Genomic DNA, 22680 nt, shown 5'->3' on the forward strand with positions numbered 1-22680 from the left:
ACGCACCAGGGGATCTGACGGCCAAACCCGGGAGCTGGTCTGGGCAGTTGTCTCTGAAAAATTATGTTTAATTTTTTACTTACACAAATATGCGAATTATTGCAAAATATTTAAACTATGCAGATAAGGTACAAATGCTCTTTGACCCTTGACTCGCATCCTAGGCCCCTCCGCAGAGGTAACTAACCATTATTATCAGTTTAATATGTGCTATGGTTTGAATGTGTCCCCCAAATTTCATGTGTTGGGAATGTAATCCCCAGTGTGGCAGTATTGTGTGGTGGGCCCTTTAAGAGGTGATTAGATCATGAGGGTGGAGCCCTCATGAATGGATTAATCTATTCATGGATTCATAGATTAATGGGTTAATGGATTAATGCGTTATCTTGGGAGGGGGACGGATGGCTTTATAAGAAGAGGGAGAGAGACCTTAACTAGCAAGGGAACAGCTCAGCACCCCCTCCATATGATGGCTTGTACTGCCTGGGGACTCTGCAGTTGTCCCCCACCAGCAAGAAGGCCCTCACCAGATGCACACTCTTGACCTTGGACTTCTCAGCCTCCATAACTCTAATAAATAACTTCCTTTTCTTTACAAATTACCCAGTTTCAGGTATTCTGTTATAAGCAACAGAAAATGGACTAAAACACTATATATCTTTCTAGATCTTTTGCTGTGAATTTATATGTTTATATCTATATGGATATATATAGATATATCCATAGAAGATAGCTTTGTTTTTATTGTGTATGGATTTGAACATGAATATTGTCACATTATTGATATAGATCTGCAATTGGCTGTTATTTTTCACCAGACTGTATTTTTAAATACCTATCCATGTGGATATGCAAAGATATTAAAAACAAAAATGCACAAAAATTACAAAGAAAAAAATTATCATCCATAGTGCCACCACCTGGCATTAAATTAATGACTTAGTATTGTGGCATTTTTTTCCTTTTCTTTTCTTTTTTTTTTTTTTTGATATGGAGTCTTGCTCTTGTTGTCCAGGCTGGAGGGCAGTGGCGCGATCCCCGCTCACTGCAACCTCCACCTCCTGGGTTCAAGCGTCTCTACTAAAAATACAAAAATTAGCCTAGCGTGGTGGCGCATGCCTGTAATCCCAGCTACTCGGGAGGCTAAAGCAGGAGAATCGCTTGAACCCGGGAGGCGGAGGTTGCAGCAAGCCGAGATCCCACCACTGCCCTCTAGCCTGGGCGACAGTGCGAAACTCCGTCTCTAAATAAATAAATAAATAAATAAATAAAATAAATAAATCGATCACACTATTACAAATAGAAATTATTAGACCATTACAAATAAAAATAAGGCCTCCTCCCATTCTCCCCTGTCTATAACTGTCATGAATTTGATGTGTATCTTTCCAATAATTTCTTACATTTTTACATATAAAATTTATGAATAACATATAAAATGGTTATCTGTATGTTTTTCATTTATATAAATGTTAGCACATTGTACTGATATCCTAAAACTTGCTTTTCTCATTTCAACAGTATTATTATTATTAAGAGAGTGTTGCTCTGTCACCCAGGCTAGAGTACAGTGGTGCAATCATAGCTTACTGTAGCCTAGACCTCCTGGGCTCAAGCCATCCTCCCACCTCAGCTTCCCAAGTAGCCAAGATTACAGGCATGAGCCACTGTGCCAGGCCCAACATTGTGTTTTTGAGGTCTGTTATGATGCCTATAGATCTAATTCATTCATTCCATGCCATGAACAACTTTTAAGTTGTTACTCAATTTTTGTCATTACACACAATATGGCAGGAAGTATCCTTGCACACGGCTCCTTGTCTTATATGTGGACATTTCTCTAGGGTATACACTAGAAATGAAATTGCTAGACTATATACTTTCCCTAGTATTATATAATAATAATATTAATAATAGGCTGGTCTCAGTGGCTCACTCCTATAATCCTAGCACTTTGGGAGACTGAGGTGGCAGGATCGCTTGATGCCAGGAGGTCAAGACCAGCCTAAGCAACATTGAGAAACCTTGTCTCTACCAAAAAACAAAAGAAAAGAAATTAGCCGGGCATGGTGGCATGTGCCTGTAGTCTCAGCTACTTGGGAGGCCGAGGTGAGAAGATCCTTTGAGCCAGGGAGGTCAAGTCTGCAGTGAGCCAAGATTCAGGCACTGCACTCCAGCCTGAGTGAGAGAGTGAGATCCTCTCTATATAGATATAGATATGCATATATTTTTCCATTTTGCCAAATTATATGACTTTTGATGACTTTTTTTTTTTCTATTTCTTCTCATGTTTTCTATTTCTTCCTGAGTCAACTTTGGCAAGTTGTCGTTTTCTGGGAAAACAAAGCCCCATTAATTGATTTTTCACATTTATTGGTGTAAGAAATCTCAAATCTCCCTCATATCTGAGGTTTTGTCCTCTATCATTCTCTATCGTTTCTCTTTCCCTCTGTCATTTACATGGATTACTTTCTCCATTAGTTCTGTTCAACACAGGGAGTGGAGTCAATGCTTAAGGTGACTGAATGGGGGAATTAGGCAGGAACTCTGCTAACGCTGGTGATGCTTTAGACACATCAAAAACTATATAAATCACACCTTTATAAGTAGAATTCTCGTTTTGCATTGACTGGTATTAGACTTTTCAGGGCCATGATTCAAGTTTCTGGCTAATATCCAGTTGGTACACACCCCTAACATTTGGGCATTTTATATCTTTCGTCTTCAATTCCTCCTTAGCCTGGCTTTTCCCCCCCTCCATCCACCACCTTTTCTTTTTTTAGAGACGGAGTCTTGCTCTGTTGCACAGGCTGGAGCACAGTGGTATGATCACAGCTCACTGCAGCCTTGACATCCTGGGCTCAAGTGATCCTCCCATCTCAGCCTCCCAAGTAGCTGGGACTAGAGGTATGCGCCACCACACTGGGCTAACTTTTGTATTTTTTGTAGAGACGGGGTCTTGCTTTGCTGCTTAGGCTGGTCTCAAGCTATCCTCCACCTCAGCCTCCCAAAGTGCTAGAATTACAGGAGTGAGCCACCACACCGGGCCATCCATCTACCTTTAACATATGTAATGATATGTAATGATATGCAAAGATTTTCTTGTGCTAGAAAAGTTTGTTGCTCTTCAAGACATTAAAAAAAAAATACAGAAGCAGCCATGGATTGAAGGCACAGGCTAGGCATTGTGGGGAGTTCAAAGCTGAATGAGGAATAAGCCCTTTAAGTCAATAGGAGTGTTTGTCATGGTATTTTAGTACCAGGAAGGACTTTTTGTGAGTTGGGTACTGGATTTTCCAAAAGGAAATATCCTCACAGTCAAGGATAATTGCTGGCATCTTTGCCCAGTCTGATTTTTCTAGGAACTGCCTGACCAGCCAGAGAGTGGGTCCCTGGCAGCCACCTTTGTGCTGCATGCCCCACCCCCACAGCCATGGCTAGTGGGTTCTACCGTTCTTCAGTGGACGTAGGATTCAGGTTGGACCAAATTCTCTCTTGAGAATGTGAACTGAGACTCAGTGAGTTACTGATTAGTTTTGTTTTTTGTTTTTTGTTTTGTTTTTTTGAGACAGAGTTTCGATCCATTGCCTAGGCTGGAGTGCACTGGCGTGATCTCGGCTCACTGCAACCTCTGCCTCCCAAGTTCAAGCAATTATCCTGCCTCAGCCTCCCAGGTAGTTGGGATTACAGATGCATGCCACCATGCTGGGCTAATTTTTTTGTATTTTTATTAGAGATGGGGCTTCACCATGTTGGCCAGGCTGGTTTCGAACCCATGACCTCAAGTGATCTGCCCGCCTCAGCTTCCCAGTGTTAGGATTACAGGCGTGAGCCCCCGCGCCCGGCCTGATTTGTTAATCTGACCGTGTTGCGTTGGAATTAGTCTCTGAGGCTGGCTAAAACTAGGAAGAAAGGGGGATTTTGCATGGCTATATTCTGTGAGGTGAGTTGGGGAGGTAGACAAAAGCCAGTGCATAGAAAAAGAGGGAATGAGAGAGTGAGAAGAGCAGAGTCAGGGAAATCCTGATGGTTTTCTGGCTTCCAGCTCCAGGACCTTCAAAGGCCCAGTGGGTTGTCCACTCTTGGAGGCATCCCTTTATCATTGTAATAAATTCCCTTTCTCTGCTAAAGCCCAATGCTACTTGGTAGCTGTCAACTGTAAACAATAACCCCCTCCCCCTTGCAAGGCAAAGGCTCAAATGAAGCTGTGTGTGTGTCTTTGTGTGTGTGTGTGTGTGTGTGTGCAATTTTTTTTTTTGAGACAAGTTCTTGCTCTGTTGCCCAGGCTGGAGTGCAGTGGCACAATCATTGCTCACTGCAGCCTTCACCTCCTGTGCTAAAGTGATCCTCCCATCTTAGCCTCCTTAGTTGCTGGGACTGCAGGAGTGTGACACCATGCCTGGCTACTTAAAATAAATTTTTTTTTTCACAGAGACAGGGGTCTCGCTATGTTGCCAGGGCTGGTCTTGAACTCCTAAGGCCGAGATATTTCTGCTAGAACATTCTGGAGCAACTCGTCTCTTCCTATGAACACATACTGAGCAGGATGCTTAATTAACAGGGAGCCTGCAGGGAAACAGCTGATCCTGGAAGGCACAGCACCCTTTTGAGAGTTTCTTACAGTCCAGCAGCCCCTTACACAGTTTTCTCATGACAATCAGACATGAAATCAATGAGCAAGAGATGCGGAATATTGCATCAGAACCCCTGGACCTACAGGGTCTCAGCAGCGGGATGCATGACAAGGGAGGGATGGGCTGAAACTCCGACTATTCTTTGTGTGCCTGTCCCTATATCATAAACACTAGGCTGTGGATAGTGGAAATGGGTGTGGGGTCTCAGTCCTGGATCCCTTCTATTCTTTCCTCTATTCTTTCCCATAAACGGAAAATGTTCCCAAACCTGGCTTGAGACCAAATCTTTCTGTAAGAACCTCCTTCTGGAAAGAAACTAGCATTTCTGATAAATGCTCGAGTATTGCGCATTTTTCTTTTGAAATTTAAGAGCATTGAGATTTGCACTGGGAAACTAGCTTTCTACTCACTCAGTTGATGGTCATTTGTCAGTCAAGAGTGCAGTGACCTTTAACGGAACATTCTTTTCTTTTCTATTTTGTCTAACAGTGATTATCTAATCATTTTCTTCTCCTATAAAATGTCTCTATCAAGATAGAGGTCAGAAGAGTAGCCAACATTTTTTGGGGTGGGGAGAGGGTGTATTGCCTGGGAGGGGGCCCAGGGGGGCTTCTGTAGTCCTGCAGATGTTCTAATATCTTGAATTGGGTTGTTAAGACACAGATGTGTACAAATGTAAAAATGCATCAACCTGTATACTTAAGAGCGTGCAGTTTAATCTACATAGGTAGAGTGTAATAAAAAATAAATTTTTAGAAAATGTCCCTACCAAGTATGAATTGTTGAATTCCCAGTGGGTTTACACTTGCAGCAAGACTGTAATTTTTTTTTTTTTTTAAGAGATGGGCTTTCACCATGTTGACCAGGCTGGTCTCGAACTCCTGGACTCAAGCAATCCTCCCATCTTGGCCTCCCAAAGTGCCAGGGTTACAGGTGTGAGCCACCACGCTTGGTCAAGACTGTAATAAAATTTTGACGTATGCTGTAACAAAACCATCAGAAAAGTTTTATTAACTTTTATCTTTTTTTTTTTTTTTTTTTTAAATGGAGTCTCATTCTGTCACCCAGGCTGGGGTACAGTTGCATGATCTCGGCTTACTGCAACCTCTGCCTCCTGGGCTCAAGTGATTCTCCCGCCTCAGCCTGGCTAATTTTTGTATTTTTAGTAGAGATGGTGTTTCACCATGTTGGCCAGGCTGGGCTCTAACTCCCGACCTCAAGTGATCTGCCCACCTTGGCCTCCCAAAGTGCTGGGATTACAGGCATGAGCCATGGTGCCAGGCCTCCTCATGCCAGTTTCTCAGCCTTGCAGGGCTTGTTCAGCAATGAAAATTGGGTGTTTCTCAGATTTCTCTACTGCTGATCTAGGATCCGGACTTCTTGGGTCTGTTAATTCAGTTACAGTCTACCTACTTTCCAGCACCCAAAACTTGCTGTTCAATCCTCTTTCTCTTCATCCTCACGGGCTTATGCTATTTAAAAACAAACAAACAAACAAAAAGAATCCACTTCCTGTCATTGCAGTGGGGATTTAGGAACAAGTGGACCTAAATATGTATGTTCAACCTACCATGCATAGTTATACTAATGTTCAAATTTCTTAAAATTAAAAAAAAATAGCTTAAAACCAAAAGATCAACTGGTAACCAAGATTTTTTTTAAGCTTGGAATTAAAAAAGCACTTTAGGCTGGGCGTGGTGGCTCACGCCTGTAATCCCAGCACTTTGGGAGGCGGAGGTGAGTGGATCACCTGAGGCCAGGAGTTTGAGACCAGCCTGGCCAACATGGTGAAACCCTGTCTGTACTAAAAATACAGAAATTAGCCAGGCATGGTGGTGTGCGCCTGTACTGCCATGCCAACTACTAGGGAGGTCGAGGCGGGAAAATCAGTTGAACCTGGGAGGCGGAGGTTGCAGTGAGTTGAGATCGCACTACTGCACTCCAGCCTGGGTGACAGAATGAGACCGTGTCTTAAAATAAATAAATAAATAAAAATGTAAAAAGCACTTTACCATGTATTATCTTCTCTGAAGCTTACAACTGTGTAATGGTAAAAATTATTCTTTAGGCTGGGCACGGTGGCTCACGCCTTCAATTCGAGCAGTTTGGGAGGCCAAGGCAGGTGCATTGCTCGAGCCCAGGAGTTCGAGACCAGCCTGGGCATGATGGCAAAACCCTGTCTCCAGTGAAAGAAAGAAAAAAAACAAGACGAAACACAACCCGCCCCCCTCCAAAATTAGCCGGGCATGGTGGTGCTCACCTGTAGTCCCAGCTGCTCGTGAGGAGGCTGAGGTGGGAGGATAACTTGAACCTCGGAGGCAGAGGTTGCAGTGAGCCAAGATCTTGCCACTGCACTCTAGCCTGGGCAACAGAGTGAAACTGTCTGAAAAACAAACAGAAAAACTCTATGTTTTATAGATGAGCAAATGAATAAACGAGAGGTTCTAATACTTTCTCTAAAGCAAACTGACAGCAGACGAGCCAAATCTGGAAGGCTTTTAAGAGTTACTAGAATTTATTACAAATGTTAAAGAACAGAAGGCCTTGCATTAAAAGAAAAAAAAAGTTAGCAGCTCTTGAAAAATTGGAAAATAGGGTAATGTTGAGCCCACGCTTCCCATGGCTGCCCCTTTCGGATGGGGTATAGCCTTCTGGTCAACTCCTGCCTGCAGCAGCTTTTATTATTATTTATTTTTTTGAGACAGTGTCTTGCTTTGTCACGGAGGCTGGAGTGCAGTGGCGTGATCTCAGCTCACTGCAAGCTCCGCCTCCCGGGTTCACGCCTTTCTCCTGCCTCAGCCTCTCAAGTAGCTGGGACTACAGGCGCCTGCCACCATGCCTGGCTTTTTTTCTTTTTGTATTTTTAGTAGAGACGGGGTTTCACCATGTTAGTCAGGATGGTCTCGATCTACTGACCTCGTGATCCGCCTGCCTCGGCCTCCCAAAGTGCTGGGATTACAGGCGTGAGCCACCACGCCCGACCCCCCCCCCCCCCACTTTTTTTTTTTGAGCTGGAGTTTTGCTCTTGTTGCCCAGGCTGGAGTGCAATGGCAGGATCTGGGCTCACTGCAACCTCCATCTCCCGGCTTTAAGCAATTCTCCTGTCTCAGCCTCCTGAGCAGATAGGACTACAGGTTTGCACCACCATGCCTGGCTAATTTTTGTATTTTTAGTAGAGACAGGGTTTCATCATGTTGGCCAGGCTGGTCTCGAACTCTTGACCTCAGGTGATCCCGCCCGCCTCGGCCTCCCAAAGTGCTGGGATTACAGGCGTGAGCCACCACGCCTGGCCATTTTTTTTTTTTTTTTTAAACCAGGAGACATTTGAGTCTGAGACAGGAAAGAAAGAAAACACTTTATTTGTAAAGAGAAAATGGAACTTAGTACATATGCCAAAATAAATCTGTAATGCAGGCCACTTCTCTGGGCCCCATCTTGAGTAGGTTAAAGGGTTACCTTAGAGACTAGAAACACAATTAAGAGGCACAAATCCACACGGAGAATATGCATATTTTGTTTCTTTTCCCCCAAAAACAAGCTGCATATACTTGTGTAAACACTTGTTGATTTGTAAAACATGTCTAGTACTGCAGACAAATGTGCTGGGATGAAAGGAAATAAAAGCCATGAAAACAGGGCCAGGTGCAGTGGCTCACGCCTATAACCCCACTGCTTTGGGAGGCTGAGGTGGGAGGATCACTTGAGGCCAAGGAGTTCAAGCCAGCCTGGACAACATAGTGAGACTCTGTCTCTGCAAAAAAAATAATTCTAAAAAATTAGCCAGGCGTGGCTTGGCATGGTGGCTCATGCCTGTAATCCCAGCACTTTGGGAGGCTGAGGCAGGTGGATCATCTAATGTCAGGAGTTCAAAACCAGCCTGGCCAACATGGTGAAACCCCCATCTCTACTAAAAATACAAACATTAGCTGGGCATGGTGGTGGGCGCCTGTAGTCCCAGCTACTCGGAGGCCGAGACAGGGAGAATCACTTGAACCTGGGAGGCAGAGGTTGCAGTGAGCCAAGACGTGCCATTGCACTCCAACCTGGGCAACAGAGCGAGACTCCATCTCAAAAAAAAAAAAAAAAATTGGCCAGGTGTGATGGTGCACATCTGTAGTTTTAGCTACTTGAGAGGCTGAGGCAGGAGGATCACTGGAGCCCAGGAGGTTGAGCCTACAATGAGTTATGATCATGCCACTGCACTCCAGCCTGAGTAACAAAGTGAGATCTTGTGTCTTAAAAAAACAAAAGCCACTAAAATAGCAACAAGAGCAGTTTACTTGGCTTGGAGGTCAAAGCTGCATTTGATAAATTCCGAGTGTCTTTGGTCAGGGGGAGAACAGATATTCAGGAACACTGGGGTTTGGGAGTTTTCTTTCTTACACCCATAAAGCCATCTGTCCATTCATTCATTTTTTTCTCTTGCCTATAGCAAAACTGAAAGGGCCATTAAACTCCAGTTTAACTTTTATTCCCAAGATCCTCTAAATAGCAGCAGCTCTCAAGTCCCAGCTCCAGCTTAGTGCCTTGCTAGCAGTGACACTGTGAAAAAAAATCTAGCTGGCAGAACCTTGGTTTCTCCATTTGTGAAATGAAAGTACTGGATGATAATCCTGACTCTGCCAATTTCCTGGACTTTCACCTGCTTCTTGCGCTTGAAGATGGTCTCTGATATTGTCCCAGTTGGGCTGGAATGTCCTGGTTTTCCGTTTGGTTTTTGGCATGTCCAGCATTTGTGGAAAAAGAAGATGTCCTATCTTCAGAAGGCACAAAACTAGATTTTGTTTTGTTTTGTTTTTTTGTTTTGAGACGGAGTCTCACTCTGTCGCCCAGGCTGGAGTGCAGTGGCACAATCTCGGCTCACTGCAACCTCTGCCTCCTGGGTTCAAGCGATTCTCCTGCCTCAGCCTCCCGAGTAGCTGACTTCAGGTGATCGCCCGCCTCAGCCTCCCAAAGTGCTAAGATTACAGGTGTGAGCCACTGCACCCGGCCCAAACTTGGTTTTGAAGGTGGAATAAGTTCTCCTAGCTCAGAAGGATCTCAACCTCTTGCAGGTTACTTTTCACTTTTAAGGGCCCTTTAAGAAGCATTTGCTTAGCTCTATATCCAGGCCATCTCTCCCTCCCCGAAGAGCAACAGACCAGCAACTGACATTAAGGTCACATGGGTGGGTGGGGAGTAGAATTGGGGGGGTGACAGTTCCAGCCAATCCAGACAATGAATCATTAATTGTTTGGAGGAACCAGAGCCTCAAAGGGTGAGTGCACTGACTAGGGCTGGCTCTCCATCTGTTCACACATTTGTTGAGTGCCTACTCTATGCCAAAGCACTGTGTTTTGGTGCCCTGGGGAGCACAAAATTGAGATAGCTCCTGCCCTCAGGGCTTCATAAAGTAGCTCTCAGTCAAGGGTTAGAGCAAGGGTTGACCAACTACAGCCCAAGAGGGCCACCTGTTTGTGTAAATAAAGTTTTATTGGAACACCAGCCACACTCATTCGTGTTCATGTAGTGTCTATGGCAGCTTTTACAACAGCAGGGTTGAGCATTTGCAGCAGAGGCCATATGGCCTGCAAAGCCTAAAATCTTCACTTTCTACCCCTTTACAAAAAAGTTTGCCAATTCCTGCTAGAGAAGAGATAACATACAACTAAGAACTTAAACGAGTGATCAGGGAACACAAATTATTTACATAATAAAATTTCAGAGAGGGGGGCTAGCTGAATTTAAAAAGCATGAATTACATCAGGCTTGATTACTGTGAAGAGATAAGTCAACTTAAAGTTACTTACATTTAACATACAATTTATATGCACTGGTTTAAAACATGCACACACACACACACAAAATGTAACACAAGCCAACTACTGATCTGGTACAGATGACAAAAGGGTGATCAGTTCCAACTTCAAAAGGAAAACTGGCTATGATGAGTCCATATTGAAAAAGCCACTGTCATTTATGGGTGGTCTAAGGGATTTTTTTCAAGGGTAATTTCACCTGCTTCATTGTTCATTTAAAGGTACACACTGAACTTTGGAACTAACGCTTGCATGGGTTCATGCCTCCAAAGCAGTCAACACTAAAGTGTTGGCTGGGCTCAGTGGCTCCTGCCTGTAATCCCAGCACTTTGGGAGACTGAGGCGGGAGGCTCACTTAAGCCCAGGAATTCGAGACCAGCCTGGGCAACACAGTGAGACCCCATCTCTATTTCAAAAATTATAAAATAATAAAAAGAAAACAATCTCTCTGCATAAGCAACAACAACAAACCCCACTAAGGTGTTGAAGGACCCATTTTAATGAATAGTTAAGAATGGTTTGTATGTTATACTCTGCTTTTTTATGTTTTGACTTTTAAACAAAGAAAAAGAGGCTGCTTTCGCATTTAGGGTTGATCAAAGCAGTCTGTCTTTTTTTTTTTTTTTTGGTAGAGACAGGGTCTCGCCATGTTTACCCAGGCTGGTCTTGAAGTCCTGAGCTCAAGCAATCCTCCCACCTTGGCCCCCCAAAGTGCTGAGATTACAGGCGGGAGCCACCGCACCTAGCATCTTTGCTATTTGAAACATCAAATGAAATCATACTAATGTGAGAGCTGAATTCCATTGAAAGGAAAAGCTCATTAAATAACAATCACCATTGTCTGGCCCTGGGGAGACTACTGGAATTAATGAGTGTTTATAGTTCTTGCCCTCTCATCCTCAAACATCTTAGATAAAATCCCAAGAGACTGCTGCTGAAAGCGTCCTGCTGTAAATTACAAGAAAATCAGCCCAGCTTCAAGCAGAAAATGCCAAGGACCAGGGCTGGGGAGCAGATTTCACGTAAGAACATCCAGACGCTAAGAAAACACCGAGCAATACTATATAAGAGACATTGCAGTCACGTTGTGGGAGCTGCCACTGAGATACAGAGTGCATGTCTGCTTGGAGAAAAGGCTTCGACGTTCCAAGCCGCTGTCCTTACGTGTAAAAGCTTTGAGGTGCACCCTCTTCCACACTAGCTGATGTAGGAGTTAGAGGTAGTAAATGTGTGCATACAAAACTCAAACCTGTTTTGAAAAGCCCACCGTAGAAAGCATGCTTAAAAAACGGAATTCGGCTGTACGCCAGAAAATCAGTAGCATTATGGAAAGAAATTAAACTAGAGTTTAAAAAACAGCCAATATGCAGGCCCTTCCCCATGGTAGAAGGGAGCCTGGGTATTGTGCAATCTCATACCCACTGAAAAAATGCCACGCGTGCCTCTAAATGCTCTGAGAAAGAATGCTTTGCACTAAGCCACAGCAATATACACCCCGTGACTTAGGAAAGCCAGCGTGCAGTGCTTCATTTCTCATCCCGATGCACAAAACACAGGGCTCCATGGGCCCGACATTTCAGTCCAGCCTGAAAAGACTAGTGAGCAGAGCCCTAAAATTGTCCATTCAAGGCAAAAAGCACTTTCTTTTATCTCGTGACAAAAAAAAAAAAGAAATAAAAATGAAAATAGAACCACAAAATAGGCAGGCATGGTGGCTCACACCTGTAATCCCAGCACTTTGGGAGGCTGAGGTGGGTGGATCACCTGAGATTAGGAGTTCGAGACCAGCCTGGCCAACATGGTGAAACCCCATCTCTACTAAAAATGCAAAAATTAGCTGAGTATGGTGGTGTGTACCAGTAATCCCAGCTACTTGGGAGGCTGAGGCAGTAGAATCACTTGAACCCAGGAGGTGGAGGTTGCAGTGAGCTGAGATCACGTCATTGTACTCCAGCCTGGGTGACAAAGCAAGACTCTGTCTCAAAAAAGAAAACAAACAAACAACAACAAAAAAAACCACCACAAAACAGTATGTTGGTTCATTAGGCTGCTTCTTCAAGCCCCACTTCCCCAAAATACTGCCCTAAGAGACAGCTATAGAGTCTCTGCTGGTAGCTGCCAAGTAGCAAAGACATTTTTCAAGAGTCAAAAAATGAAATATAAAATTTGATTTACAACACACTAAAAATGCTTCCCCTCCCCAAACTAAATAAGTTGTTGTTGTTTTTTTAGTCTTTCCTCCTAGCCCGTTTGCTTGGGACTAGCCGGCAGTGATTTTCCTGGTTACTCCTCCATCTGGGCCCAGGCCTCTTCAGCCTTTTGGTAGTACTGGTTGGCCAGCCGGCCCTTCATGGCTTCCATCGCTGCCTCTGCTGCCTGGGTATACAAGTCCCCTGAAAGACAGCAAAGCGGGGGCACAAAGAGGTGAACCACCTGTTGTTTTTGCCAGCCCAGTGTCCCCCATCACCCTTCCCAGAAGAACACCCTGAGGTTTCCTTAAGAACTCAAACTACTCCGTGTGTCCTCTCCCCTCCAGGTGTTCCGGACGGGGCTCTAAAGGTGGGCCTGTGATAAAATCTGGCCAATCATAGCACTCCTCCCATCCCCCACCAAGCTACAGCAATTGGTCCAGATTTAGTCATGGCCAGTCAGAGTAAGCCATCTAAACAACTACTGTTGGTTTGGGGTATGTAGATGATTGAGTTTGAGCCAATGAGAATCAGGCTGAGAACTAATTTGAGCCAATGAGAATCAGGGTGAGAACTTTTGCAGAACTAAGTGGGGATGTGCAAAGGTGGAAGAAATAAAGACTTATGAACAGCTTCATGTCAGCTAGGTCAGGTTTTACCAAGTGAATTTGTGCAAAACATACAAATATACTTCGGGTTTTTGGAGCTTTTTGGATTTAGAAATTTCAAATAAAGATTATAGATTTGCATCATTCTTCTTCTTTTTTTTTTTTTTTTGTTTTTTTTTGTTTTTGAGATGGAGTCTCACTCTGTTACCCAGGCTGGAGTCCAGTGGCGGGATCTCAGCTCACTGTCACCACTGCCTCTGGGGTTCAAGCAATTCTCCTGCCTCAGCCTCCTGAGTAGCTGGGATTACAGGCACCTACCACCACGCCCAGCTAATTTTTGTATTTTTAGTAGAGATGGGGTTTCACCATGTTGCCCAGCCTGGTCTCGATCTCCTGACCTCAGGTGATCCGCCTGCCTCGGCCTCCCAAAGTGCTGGGATTACAGGCGTGAGCCACTGCCCAGCCTAGATTTGCATTATTCTTTGTTAATTTTTAAAATATAACTTAAAAACTTTTAAAACTTAGCCTCATCCTCTACCTGTGAAATTAGGAACTTAGTATGTTTATTATATGTTAGAGACTGAATGCTGTGTCCCCACTGGGCTCCCCATCCACAAATTTGTATGTTGAACTCTTCATTCACAACGTAACCGCACTGCATTTGGAGACACACAGTCTGTGTCTTCGTCCATTTTATGTTGCTATGACAGAATTCCACAGACTAGATAATTTATAATGAAAAGAAATTTATTTGGCTCACAGTTCTAGAGCCTGGGAAGTCCAAGAGCATAGCACCAGCATCTGGCACAGGCCTTGGCGCTGCATCATCCCATGCCAGAAGGCGAAGAGCAAGAGGGGGCCAAATTTGCTTTTATAACAAAGCTACTTTTGTGATGACTGACCAATTTGCATAACAACATTAATCACCTCTTAACAGTCCCACCTCTTGACACCTTCACAATGGTGATTACAGTTCACCATGAGACTTGGAGGGGACGTTCATACTCCAGCAGCCTGTGAGAAGGTGATAAAGCTTAAATGAGGTCATAAGGGTGGGGCCCTAATCACACAGAGCTCATGCCCTTTTAGGAAGCAAAAGAGACAGCAGAGCTCTCTTGCTGTCTCCCCACTTGCATCCAGGAGAAAGGTCATGTGAGGACACAGTGAGAAAGCTGTTTTCTACAAGCCAGAAACCAAACTGGCCAGCACCTTGATCTTGGAATTCCCAGCCTCCAGAACTGGGAGAAATAATTTTTTGTGTGTGTTTTTTGAGACAGGGTCTCACTCTGTTGCCCAGGCTGAAGTGCGGTGGAATGATCATGGCTCACTGCGTGTGCCACCACACTCAGTTAATTAAAACAATTTCTTTTGTAGAGGTGAGGTTTACCTATGTTGCTCAGGCTGGTCTTGAACTCCTAGACTCAAGTGATCCTCCCATCTTGGCCTCCCAAAGTGCTGGGATTACAGGCATGAGCCACTGTGCCCAGCAATTTTTGTAGTTTAAACCACCCACTCTATAGTATTTTGTTTTGGCAGCCCAAGAAGACTAATACATTATGTAACAGAAAAAAATATATATAACTTGTCTATCAACTGATGAATGGATAAACAAAGGCTATATATCCACACAATGGAATATTATGTAGTAATAAGAAGGAATGAAGTACTGATAACATGCTTCAACACAGATGAATCTTGAAAAAGTTATGCTAAATGAAAGAAGCAGATACAAAAAGCCACAAATTGTATACTCCCAGTTATATAAAATCTCCAGAATAGGCAAATCTATAGGGACAAAAAGTATAGTGGTTGCTAGGTTGGGGGAGGACTGCTAACTGGTACGGGATTTCTTTTTGGGGTGATGGAAATGTTCTGGAATTACATAGCAGTGATGATTGTACAATATTATGACTACACTAAAACCCACTAGGGCCAGGTGCAGTGGTTCACATCTGTAATCCAAAGACTTTGGGAAGCCAAGGCAGGGGATTGCTTGAGGCTAGGAGTTCAAGACCAGCCTGGGCAACATAGCAAGACTCTGTCACTACAAAAAACTTTTAAAAATTGGCTGGGTGTGGAAGCAAGTGCCTGTAGTCCCAGCTGTTTGGGAGGCTGAGGCAGGAGAATTGCTTGAGCATAGGAGTTCCAGGCTGGAGTGAGCCATGATTGTGCCACTGCACTCCAGCCTGAGTGACACAGTGAGATTCTATTTCAAAGAAAAAAAAAGAAAAGGAAAGGAGGCCAGGCATGGTGGCTCACACATATAATCCCAACACTTTGGGAGGCTGAGGCGGGCAGATCACCTGAGGTCAGGAGTTCAAGACCAGTCTGGCCAACATGGTGAAACCCCATCTCTACTAAAAATAGAAAAATTAGCTGGATGTGTGCCTGTAGTCCCAGCTATGCAGGAGGCTGAGGCACGAGAATCACCTGAACCTGGGAGGTGAAGGTTGCAGGGAGCAGAGATGGCCCACTCCAGCCAGGGCTACAAGAGTGAAACTCTGGGCCAGGTGTGGTGGCTCATGCCTGTAATCCAGCACTTTGGGAGGCCGAGGTGGGCCGATCGCTTGAGGTCAGGAGTTTGAGACCAGCCTGGCCAACATGGCGAAACCCTGTCTCTACTAAAAATACAAAAATCAGCTGTGCATGGTGGCACACCTGTAATCCCAGCTACTCAGGAGGCTGAGGCAGGAGAATCGCTGGAACTCGCGAGGTGGAGGCTGCAGTGAGCCGAGATTATGCTGTTGCACTCCAGTCTGGGCGATAGAGTGAGACTCCGTCTCAAAAAAAAAAAAAAAAAAAAAGAAAGAAAAGGAAAAAGAAACCCCCCTACTAAACTGTATACTTTAAGATGGTGAATTTTGTTATGAAAATCTCAATTCAGTTTTTAAAATTGCAAAAAACCCCTACAAAACCATAATATATAACCATTAAAATAACAATGTTCATCTTCATACTAGCTCCATAAATTCCCCTCCCTGGAGGAGAAGATTCAGCCTGTCATCTTGTCATAAATAACCCCCAGTGGAATGGAAATTAGGTCCCTCCCTGCCCGGCCCTGTTGCAGCCCAGGGACAGGTCTGCCAGGCCCTACCTGATCTCTGCGGGTCCTTCTCCAGCCCGTAGCCTCCTGTGAACAGCATCTCGGCCTCCCTGGCCAGCATCGTGTACCGGGGCTCGTCCTGCATTCCGTCGTACTCACCGCCCTCATCACAGTCTGTCATCTCCAGGGCAGCGTTGTACCAGTGCAGGGCCTCTAGCCAGTCTTGGCACCTTGCCAGGAGATACAGAGGGAAAGGTGGAGGTTACCATGGCAACAGGGCGGTGGGAGGAGGGCCTTCCAGCAGGAGGGTCGAGTCAGGGATCCCAGCAGGGCCACCACCTATGGTTCATGACCTACCTTGCCCAAGGCCAATACATCTATGAGGCACCTTCATATTGTGATATTCATTCATCCATTCATTCACTCATTCATTCATTCATTTTTGAGACAGAGTCTTGCTGGAGTGCAGTGGTGCAATCTCGGCCCACTGCAGCCTCCACCTCTCAAGTTCAAGCAATTCTCCTGTCTCAGCCTCCTGAGTAGCTGGGATTACAGGTGCGTGCCACCACGCCCAGCTAATTTTTTGTATCTTTAGTAAAGACGGCATTTCACCATGTTGGCCAGGCTGGTCTCGAACTCCTAACTTTGAGTGATCCACCTGCCTCGGCCTCCCAAAGTGCTGGGATTACAGGCATGAGCCACTGTGCTTGGCCAATATTTATTAAGAGAGCAGTTGACCAGCCCAGGCAACATAGAGAGACCCTGTCTCTACAAAAAAACAAAAACAAAAAAAACAGTGACTATAGTCAAAAATAATGTAATTGTATATTTTAAAATAACCAGAAGAGTATAAATAGATTACACATTCCATGCCCATATCAAAACAGCTCGTGTAACCCATATACACACTTACTATGTACTCACAAAAATTAAAAAATACAATAAACACACAAAAAGCTGGGTGTGGTGATGGACACCTGTAGTCCCAGCTACTCCGGAGGCTGAGGTGGGAGGATAGCTTGAGCCCAGGAGTTAGAGGCTGCAGTGAGCTATGATCATGCCACTGCTCTCCAGCCTGGGCAATAGAGTATGACCCTGTGTTTAAAAAAAAAAAAAAAAAAAAAGAGCAGTCAAGTTGCTTTCCTTAATAAAATCAGTATATTACAACAATTTTCCCATAGATGAAAGTAAAGGGCAGCTTAGCTAGGACACCCCCTTGAGGAAGGGGCCCATTTTTATAGTCTGCACAGAGGCAGCCATGAGCTAGCATTAGCAATGGCTGAGTGTCCTAGCTAAGCTGCCCTCTGACTTGTAGGGAAGTGGGTTGGGGGCAAGGTCCTCTGCAGAGGCCTCTTGAGCCATCTGCACTAATGGCAATCACCGTATGCTCTGCTGTGCCGGCTAGCTGTGAATTTTGTTATGCAAAATTGCCTCCAGCACAATGCAGAACTCACCCCAGAATAGCTCAGTCTCCTTTTCCAGCTCTGCTCCTTGACCCTCAACTCCTCCTACTGCAGCCCATGTATGGCCAAACCAGCCAGGGCACACACAGGTTCCAGCCAAACCCACACACTACAGAATACACAGCAAAGAGGGTGGAGGGCTCTTTTTCTTTGGGTGTAATCCGTGTGAGTAACTATTTATAGTACATTAGGAAAGAGCAAATACAGCAACACAGATAAGCAGGCCTGTGGGTCTCGTGAAACATTCCAGGAGCAATAGGTCTGATGACTTGCTGTCCCTGCCTTGCTGGTGCCCTCTGAGGCCTTGTCTGACAGGCGCTGCCCTCCAGGATGGTCTCCTGTTCATCTACCTTTGCACCAGGCTCACCGGCTGCTGTCCATTCCCCAAACATGCCCGCTCCTGCCTGCTCTGTGCCCCTTGCACCCGCTGTTCCCTAACCTTGGAAGATTCTTCCTCCAACTCTTTCTGCACCTGGCTCCTTGCTCTGGTTGGAACGTGTGTCCCCTCCAAAACCCATGTTGAGATTTGCTTGCCATTGTGAGATATTAGGAGGCGGGATCTTTGAGAGGTGATTGGGCTTTGATGGTTCTGCCCTCATGAATGGATTTCTGCCATTATGAGGAAAGTGGATTTGTTATAAAAGGGCGAGTTCAGCCCCCTTTTGCTCTCTCTTTTTTCTTTTCTTGAGATAGGGTTTCACTCTGTTGCCCAGGCAGGAATACAGTGGCACAATCATAGCTCACTGCAGCCTCAAAGTCCTGGGCTCCAGCAATCCTCCCATTTTAACCTCCTGAGTAGCTGGGATGACAGGGGCATGTCACCATGGCCGGCTAATTTTTAAAATTTTTTTATAGAGACACACTCTTACCAGGTTGCCCAAGCTGGTCTTGAACTCCTGGACTCAAGTGATTTTCCTGCTTCAGCCTCCCAAAGTGCTGGGATTACAGGCATAAGCCACTGTGCTTGACCTGCTCTCCCTCTCTTTCCTTCCCTTCTGCCATGTGATGACACAGCAAGAAGGCCCATGCAAGATGCCGGCATATTGATATTAGACTTCCCAGCCTCCAGAACTAAGAGCCAGCAAATTTCTGTTCATGAGAAATTCCCTAGCCTCAGGTATTCTGTTACCAGCATAGAACAGGATAAGACACTCATCATCCCTCCAATCTCAGCTCACATATCACCTCTTTAGAGATTCTGCCCCCAAACACTGTTTCTTACAACTACCAAAATCTTTAATTCTCCTTATTCACTTGTTTATCATGGTGTCCCCTGACTAGAATGTAAGCCCCATGAAGGCAGGAGACCCTTGTCTGTTTTGCTGTATTTGTCTACTGCATTCCCAGGGTCTGGCAAACAGCATAGTCTCAATAAATGTCTGGTAAATGAAAAAACGCAAGCAAGTGGCTGGCTGGGATGGTGCTCAGGAAATAACCTTGACTTTATCTTATTAAAAAATGGCCAGATATGGCTCATGCCTGTGATCCCAGCACTTTGGGAGGCCTAGGTTGGAGGATCTCTTGAGCCCAGGAGTTTGAGACCAGCCTGGGCAACATGGCAAAACCCCAGCTCTACAAACAATACAAGTTAGTTGAGTATGGTGGTGCATGCCTGTGGTCCCAGCTACTCGAGAGGCTGAGGCGGGAGGATAGCCTGAGCCTGAGAGGTTGAGACTACAGTGAGCTATGATTACGCCATCGCACTCTAGCCTGGGTGACAGAGCAAGACCATATCTCAAATAAATAAATAGGTAAATAAATAAAAGTTAAATTTAAAAAATGGACCATTTGAAAATTATTGGTGACATGCTCAACAACCTTTTTTTTGTTTCGTTTTTGTTTTTGTTTAAGACAGCGTTTCATGCTTGTTGCCCAGGCTGGAGTGGAATGATGTGATCTTGGCTCACGGCAACCTCCGCCTCCTGGGTTTAAGTGATTCTTCTCCCTCAACCTCCCAAGTAGCTGAAGTAGCTGGGATTACAGGCATCTGCCCTCACACCCAGCTAATTTTGCATTTTTAGTAGAGATGGGGTTTCAGCGTGTTGTTCAGGTTGGTCTCAATCTCTTGACCTCGTGATCCACCCGCCTCAGCCTCCCAAAGTGTTAGGATTACAGGCATGAGCCACCATGCTGGGCTGGGTTTTAACACTGACTAGGAGACACTAGACTAGATTATTTCTCTTCTTTCTGCTCTGACCTTCCCTGGTCTTAAAGGGCAAAGCAAAATTGGCCTGAAAACATTATATGGGAAAGGTCTAATCGCTGAGCCCTGCCCACCCCAACCCGCTGCTATCCCATTGGCAAGGGCGTCCATCCTTCCTTGGTGTTTCCAGCATCTTCTCCTTCCCCTATTGGATGGTAACTTCTGGGGCCTGAATCCCTTAAATGCAAATTTGGGCCTGCACAGAGCCCTGCCTTACCCATAGCTGGCCCTTAATTAATGTTCTTTGCATGGGAGGGGTTGGAACTGCTTTGAATAAGGAAGAAGAATAAGGAAATGACTAGAGCAGAAGCAATAAAGAAATACTTTTGATAGATTTAACTAAATAAATATTAAAAACCAGTGTGTCCCCAAACCCAGTAAACAATGGTCATTATGTGGCATCTGTGCCCTCCCTCTATCTATGGTAGACATAGCTGGAAAAAAAAAAAAAAAAAAAGTCTTTTAAAATGAAATGTGGCCAGGAACAGCAGCTTGCACTTATAATACCAGCACTTTGGGAGGCTGAGGTAGGAGGATTGCTTGAGGCCAGGAGTTTGAGACCAGCCTGGGCATCATAGCAAGTCCTTGTTTCTACAAAAAATTATAAAAATTAGCCAGGTAGGGTGGCACATGCCTATGGTCCCAGCTACGCAGGAGGCTTAAGCAGGAGGATCACTTGAGCCCAGAAGGTCAAAGCTGCAGTTAGCTATGATCACACCACTGCACTCCAGCCTGGGTGACAGAGAGACCCTGTCTCAAAAATAAATAGATAGATAGATAAAAAATAGGCCAGGCATGGTGGCTCACATCTGTAATCCCAGCACTTTGGGAGGCAGGCGGGATTACCTGAGGTCAGGAGTTCGAGACAAGCCTGGCCAACATGGTGAAACCCTGTCTCTATTAAAAATACAAAATTTAGCTGGGTGTCATGATGCACATCTGTAGTTCCAGCTACTGGGGAGGCTGAGGCAGGAGAATCCATTGAACCTGGGAGGTGGAGATTGCAGTGAGCTGAGGTCACGCCATTGCACTCCAGCCTGGGAGACAGAGAAAGACTCTATCTCAAAACTAAAATAAAAAAGCAGAGCAGTGGCTCAGGTCTGTAATCCCAGCACTTTGGGAGGCAGAGGCAGGTAGACTGCCTGAGGTTAGGAGTTCGAGACCAACCTGGCCAACATGGTGAAATCTTGTCTCTATTTAAAATATAAAAATTAGCAGAGTACAGTGGCAGGCACCTGTAATACCAGCTACTTGGGAGGCTGAGGCAGGAGAATCACTTGAACCCGGGAGGTGGAGGTTGCAGTGAGCTGAGGTTGCACCAGTGCATTCAAGCCTGTTCAACAGAGTGAGAGTCCATCTCAAAAATAAATAAATAATAATAATAATAATTAAAAAATAAAAATAAAAAATAAAGAGAAAAGTATACCAAAGGGTTAATAGCCTCAATATATAAAGAACTTTTACAAATCAATAAAAACCTATCACCTCAAATAGAAATAAAAGGTAGACAAAGGCCAGGAAGAGAAAGCACAGATGTAAATACTTGGTGCCCAGCTGAAGGCCCTGCCCCATGCATGATGTGCTTCCCCAGTGCACTCAATGGGCACCATATGTATACACTGACATTTGACCTAATATAATCATGTCAGTCTTTTCTGTTTACCTCTCCTCCATGCCAGTAGACAGTACATCAGAGAAGGGGTGAGAAGATGTAAGTTGGCTCTGCCACTTGCTAAATATTTGACCATGGGCAAGCCCCTTTACATCTCAGAACTAGTTTAGTCACCCAAAAAATAGAGCCAAAATACCTGCCCTAGTCAGGCGTGGTGGCTCACACCTGTAATCCCACTGGGAGGCTGAGGAGGAAAGGTTGCTTGAGCCCAGGAGTTTGAGACCAGTCTGAACAACATAGTGAGACCCCATCTCTACAAAAAATTTAAAAATTTAGCTGGGTGTGGTGGTACATGCCTGTAGTCCCAGCTACTCAGGAGGCTGAGGAGGGAGGACTGCTTGATCCCAGGAGGTAGAGGCTGCAGTGAGCTATGATGGCACCACTGTCCTCCAGCCTGGGTGACAGAGCGAGACCCTGTTTCTAAAATATAATAATAAGTAGGAAAAGTCAATTAAAATTACCCATAATCCTAACTAGGGATACCCACTCTGACCTGGATGCTGCATATTCTTTCATATTTTTTTCTCAGGCAAATCATTACCTATACTGGTTAGAGTGGCTGCCTCGTATCACATGACTTTTATCTTTTTTTTTTTTGTTTTTTGAGAAGGAGTCTTGCTCTGTCCCCCAGGCTGGAGTGCAGTGACTCGATCTTGGCTCACCGCAATCTCCGCCTCCCAGGTTCAAGCGATTCTCCTGCCTCAGCCTCCTGAGTAGCTGGGATTACAGGTGTGTGCCACCAGGCCGGCTTTTTTTTTTTTTTTTTTTTTGTATTTTTAGTAGAGATGGGGTTTCACCATGTTGGTCAGGCTGATCTTGAACTTCTGACCTCGTGATCCGCCCTCCTCGGCCTCCCAAAGTGCTAGGATTACAGGCGTGAGCCACCATGCCCAGCCCTAATTTTTGTATTTTTAGTAGAAACAGAGTTTCGCCATGTTGGCAAGCCTGGTCTTGAACTCCTGACCTGAAGTGATCTGCCTGCCTTGGCCTCCCAAAGTACTGGGATTACAGGCATGAGCCACCGCGCCCGGCCGTACCACGTGCTTTATGTGCCAGGCACTGCAAGAGTT

The 22680-nt window shown here is 45.0% G+C and overlaps 1 protein-coding gene across 7 annotated transcripts in view; it reads right to left on the reverse strand.

Moving 5' to 3' along the window:
- Window positions 1–7970: 7970 nt before the first annotated feature.
- EEF2K (eukaryotic elongation factor 2 kinase) overlaps window positions 7971–22680 on the reverse strand; it is an 87167-nt gene continuing 72457 nt past the window's right edge. For all 7 annotated transcript variants that reach the window (XM_055232642.2, XM_055232648.2, XM_055232644.2 and 4 more), the window contains 2 exons: window positions 16324–16502; window positions 7971–12825 (listed from right to left, as the gene is read on the reverse strand). In XM_055232642.2, coding sequence (XP_055088617.1) covers window positions 12716–12825; window positions 16324–16502 — 289 coding nt within the window. In that variant the 3' untranslated portion in view covers window positions 7971–12715. The remainder of the gene's footprint in view (window positions 12826–16323; window positions 16503–22680) is intronic.

This window comes from Symphalangus syndactylus, chromosome 11, assembly GCF_028878055.3.
Source record: "Symphalangus syndactylus isolate Jambi chromosome 11, NHGRI_mSymSyn1-v2.1_pri, whole genome shotgun sequence".
NCBI classification, from domain to species: Eukaryota; Metazoa; Chordata; class Mammalia; order Primates; family Hylobatidae; genus Symphalangus; species Symphalangus syndactylus.